This window comes from Bison bison, unplaced genomic scaffold (genome assembly GCF_000754665.1).
Source record: "Bison bison bison isolate TAMUID 2011002044 unplaced genomic scaffold, Bison_UMD1.0 scf7180017864317, whole genome shotgun sequence".
In the NCBI taxonomy this organism is placed as follows: Eukaryota; Metazoa; Chordata; class Mammalia; order Artiodactyla; family Bovidae; genus Bison; species Bison bison.
The window spans coordinates 7731524-7736909 of record NW_011494889.1 but is presented as its reverse complement, the minus strand read 5'-3'; the positions used below and the strand labels follow the sequence as shown (position 1 = coordinate 7736909).

The 5386-nt window shown below is 38.4% G+C and overlaps 1 protein-coding gene across 1 annotated transcript in view; it reads left to right on the top strand.

Annotated features, from left to right (window-relative positions):
* The window catches only part of LOC104997924 (chromosome unknown open reading frame, human C1orf100), a 36685-nt gene that overhangs the window by 18331 nt on the left and 12968 nt on the right, over window positions 1-5386 (top strand). The window contains exon 3 of the mRNA XM_010852908.1: window positions 318-413. Coding sequence (XP_010851210.1) covers window positions 318-413 — 96 coding nt within the window. The remainder of the gene's footprint in view (window positions 1-317; window positions 414-5386) is intronic.

Genomic DNA, 5386 nt, shown 5'->3' with positions numbered 1-5386 from the left:
ATAGAGAATCTCCATTTATCCATTTCCATCTTTCAATAATTATCAACATTTGCCCCACTGGCCTTATATATTCTCTTATTTTTTTCTTGATATTTTGAAACTAATACCTGACAAGTCAAATATTTCTTTATGAATCCTGAAAATTGGATAACAAAAGATACTCCTATCAAAAGATTCCAAGGATTTTAGGACCTTTGTGCCAGGAACTGAGGATAGAGACTGAATATATTTTTTTACCATACCACAACTGGTTTTCCTCTGTAAAGAGCTAATAATATTAATTCCTTTTGTCTCACTCTCCTTCCTGTCCCCACTAGTATATTCATTGTTCACCAAGGAAAGGATCTCCGTGGTTATTACACTGGGCAGCTGGCAAGAGTCCATTATGATTATAGTGTGAAGAGATCTCCCAGGTAAGACACTTTCCTAAATCTTAATGTACTAAAGTTAGGCTAATAAATGAAAAACTGGGAATCACAATTTGCAATGATAATAACAATAATAATTATTATTTAATGCATGGAAAAATTTGGAAGGAAATACACCAAACTGTTGACACTGGTTTTTCATGAATAGTGAGATTATTGATATTTGTATTTCATTTTTTATCTTTTTCTTTATTTTCCAGATTTTTCTATGATGAACATATATTACTTTTATAATTAGCAATAAATGTAAAATTATTTAAATCATCAAAGGAATGTAAGAAATACCATTAGTTTAACATTTTAACTCAATCAAATAACTTAATCTTCCTGACACTCATTTTCCTTCTCAATAAAGTCACAAATTTGGCCTAACCAGTTTCTGCCTTTCTGAAGTGATTTTAACAGAAAGGGGAAAAAAGCAGGCACTTCAATGCTATTTTCTAGTTTGGGGAGGCTGTTCAGTTCAGTTTCATTCAGTCGCTCATTTGTGTCTGACTCTTTGCGACCCCATGAACCACAGCACACAAGGCTTTCCTGTCCATCACCAACTCCCAGAGTTTACCCAAACTCGTGTCCATCGAGTCGGTGATCCATCTAACCATCTCACCCTCTGTCATCCCCTTCTCTTCCTGCCCTCAATCTTTCCCAGCATCAGGGTCTTTTCAAATGATTCAGCTCTTCACATCAGGTGGCCAAAGTATTGGAGTTTCAGCTTCAGCATCAGTCCTTCCAATGAACACCCAGGACTGATCTCCTTCAGGATGGACTGGTTGGATCTCCTTGCAGTCCAAGGGGCTCTCAAGAGTCTTCTCCAATACCACAGTTTCAAAGCATCAATTCTTCTGCGCTCAGCTTTCTTCACAGTCCAACTCTCACATCCATACATGACTACTGGAAAAACCATAGCCTTGACTAGACAGACCTTTGCTGACAAAGTAATGTCTCTGTTTTTTAATATGCTGTCTAGGTTGGTCATAACTTTCCTTGCAAGGAGTAAGTGTCTTTTAATTTCATGGCTGCAGTCACCATCTACAATTATTTTGGAGCCCCCCCCCGCCACAACTAAAGTCAGCCACTGTTTCCACTGTTTCCCCATCTATTTCCCATGAAGTGATGGGACCAGATGCCATGACCTTCGTTTTCTGAATGTTGAGCTTTAAGCCAACTTTTTCACTCTCCTCTTTCACTTTCATCAAGAGGCTTTTTAGTTCCTCTTCACTTTCTGCCAGAAGGGTGGTGTCATCTTCGTATCTGAGGTTATTGATATTTCTCCTGGCAATCTTGATTCCAGCTTTTGCTTCTTCCAGCCCAGCGTTTCTCATGATGTACTCTGCATATAAGTTAAATAAGCACAGTGAAAATATACAGCCCCGATGTACTCCTTTTCCTATTTGGAACCAGTCTATTGTTCCATGTCCAATTCTAACTGTTGCTTCCTGACCTGCATACAGATTTCTCAGGAGGCAGGTCAGGTGGTCTGGTATTCCCACCTCTTTCAGAATTTTCCACAGTTTATTGTGATCCACACAGTCAAAGGCTTTGGCATAGTCAGTAAAGCAGAAATAGATGTTTTTCTGGAGCTCTTTTGCTTTTTCAATGATCCAGTTAGAAACATCAATTTGAATAACTTATGAAGTATTTGATTTTAGGCAGTTTTCATCCATTCTGAATATCAATAGGCTTACCTGTTAAATAAAATAATTGATGTAAAATTCCAGAACATAGTAAGCACTCAAAATGTGATTGCTATTATTTTGAGTTCATCATCATAGTGTATTTTAGGAACTACTTTTCTTCTCTTAATTACCTTTGACATAGTCAACTCCTGATTATTCTTCAAGTAAAGAAAAGGGAGCCATAGCAACGACAGAATAGCACACAGACTAAACTTAATAGATGACCAAACTGGAAGTAGCTTTAGCTTTTTAAATTCTGATTCTATCTGATAAATAAGATGTAGCCAGAGAAATGACATGACTTGCCTGACATGTAGCTGGTTGGTGTAAAAGCTGAATTGTGAATTGATCCACACTTTCTGATTCCCAGTTCAAGGTTCTTTGTTCTAATTCAAATACATTCTTATATCAAAATCTTGGTAGGAGCATGATCTCTGCCAGAGCATAAACAAGGAAGGAAACAACTGAAACCCTCTTCCAGAAGCCAGCTCCACAGGGCACTCTCCACACATGTTCTGTGGACTCTGACCGTTCCCTCAGCTGCATTATCTGCCCCTCCTGCTACCACAGAACGCTCAGGCAAAGGGAACCTTGACTCTGACAAGACTTGAGCCTGCCTAAGATTAGTCTTAGGGAAAAACTTAGTCAATGTTTTGTCAACCAATGACTTTATTAAACTTCTGGTTAAGAATAAGGAAAAGACAAGCGAAACCAAAACAGACAAACAAGACAGGAAATCATGCAATTATTAGGACCAGGCCTAACTTCTTTATACTCATAATTTAAACAGACAGATGCCTATGGCTTACCTTCCCCAGATATATTCTCCCACCAATGTGATATTTTCAGAATTAGAGTCCCCCTTTTGAGTAAAAGTCTTGTCTCCAGAACACCATCAGTATTCTTGAAAATGGAGATGATTCTGGTTCCATAGAAACATCCAGGACAAAGTCAGAATAGGCTGCCAGTGTAGGAGGGGTGGGTGTAGGAGCACTCACCAGGATCCGGTTCGGGAGCCATCCATGGCTGTCAGTGTCATAGAAGTGACCAGATGACAGTAACAGGCAGAACACAAACTCACAAGAGACTGATCCATTCATCAGAAGGCAAATGTTTTGCTTCACAGCAGGAGACAAGCTTTCATAGGAAAAGAAGTGCTCCCACCCACCATGTAAGGGACCCATTTTCTAGGACCAAGAACCTTTTAAGCACAAAACAAAAGCAAGTAGAGGTGGGAAGGAATTCTTGGTGCTTCTCCACACCTGTCTTCAACAGAACATCTCCCGCCCATCCAGCATCGCTCCGCTGTCCAGTACCACACACAGAGTCAGAGTCTTGCTCTTTCTTTTCCTGAACTTCAGGCAGAGGCATCCCATTTCTGCTAACAGACTCTCCTCTTTAAAGAAGGCACATCACAATCAAGTTTTACCCAAGTATATAAACATAATTCATTATGATTAAATAGTGTCAGTCACCCGTTTCAGTGTGATTAATCACGGTTATACAATCAAGTAAGATGACATCCTACTCAAAATGATTGGATTAGGATGTTCTTAAATCTCACCCAAGATTTAATCTTTTTCACATCTCTAGTAGCTCACCTTCTCTACTTTACAGTACAAAAATACACATGTTCATTAGAACATTTGAAAATACTGATAATCAAAATTTTTTTTAATTATCCATAATGCCATTACCCAGAGATAGATTAACATGTAAAATCCTCCAGATCTACACAAAATAGAATGAGATGGTATTTTGAAACCCTTTTTTGCCCAGTTTTATTGAGATATAGTTTATATATAACATTTTATTAGTTTAAGGTATGCAGCATAGTGATTTTGTATATGTTGTTGTTGCTGTTCAGTTGTTAAGTTGTGTCCAAACTTTTGGGACCCCATGGACTGCAGCCCACCAGGTTCCTCTGTCCATGGGATTCTCCAGGCCAGAATACTGGAGTGGGTGGCCACTTGCTTCTTCAGTGGATCTTTCCAACCCAAGAATTGAACCCTCATCTCCTGCATTCACAGGCTGATTCTTTACAGCTGAGCCACCAGGGAAGCCTGTACATATTGCAAAATGATTACTATGTTTATAAATATCCATCATCTCATATAGTTACAATTTTTTTCTTGTGGTAAGAACTTTTGAGGTCTATCTCTCTTAGCAACTTTCAAATATACAATATAGCACTGTTGACTATAGTCACCATGCAGTACATTACGTTCCCAGAACTTATTTATTTTATATCTGGAAGTTTGTATCTTTTGACCATTTTCATCCATTTCCTCCAGGCCCCAAACCTCACCTCTGGCAATCACTATGCTATTTTCTGTTTTTATGAGTTCAGTTTTTTTAGATTCCACATAATAGTGAGATCATACGGTATTTGTCTTTCTTTGCCTCTTAGCATAATGTCCTCGAGACTCGTCTGTATCGTCACAAATGGCAGGCTATTCATCTTTTTTAGGCTGAATAGTATTTCATAGTATATACATTTCACACATTTTTTTCCATTTATTCATCAATGGACATTTAGATTATTTCAATGTCTTGGCCATTGTAAATAATGCTGTAGTGAAGATGGGAGAGCAGTTATCTTTTTTGAGATGGTGATTTTGTTTCCTTTGGATAAACACACAGAAGTGGAATTGCTGGATCATATGGTAGTTCTATTTTTAGTTTTTTTTTTTGAGGAATCTCCATACAGCTTTCCATAGTTGATGTAACCAATTTACATTCCCATCAACAGTGCATGATGACTTTTTTTTCTCCACATCCTTGCTACTACCTGTCATTTTTAGTTTTTTTGATGATAGCCTTTATGACAGGTATGAGGTGATATCTTATTGTGGTTTTGATTTGCATTTGACTGTGTGGATCATGATAAACTGTGGGAAATTCTGAAAGAGATGGGAATACCAGACCACCTGACCTGCCTCCTGAAAAATCTGTATGCAGGTCAGAAAGCAACAGTTCGAACTGGACATGGAACAACAGACTGTTTCCAAATAGGAAAAGGAGTACATCAAGGCTGTATATTGTCACCCTGATTATTTAACTTATATGCAGAGTACATCATGAGAAACGCTGGGCCAGAAGAAGCACAAGCTGGAATCAAGATTGTCGGGAGAAATATCAATAACCTCAGATATGCAGATGACACCACCCTTCTGGCAGAAAGTGAAGAGGAACTAAAAAGCCTCTTGATGGAAGTAAAAGTGGAGAGTGAAAAAGTTGGCTTAAAACTCAACATTCAGAAAACGAAGATCATGGCATCTG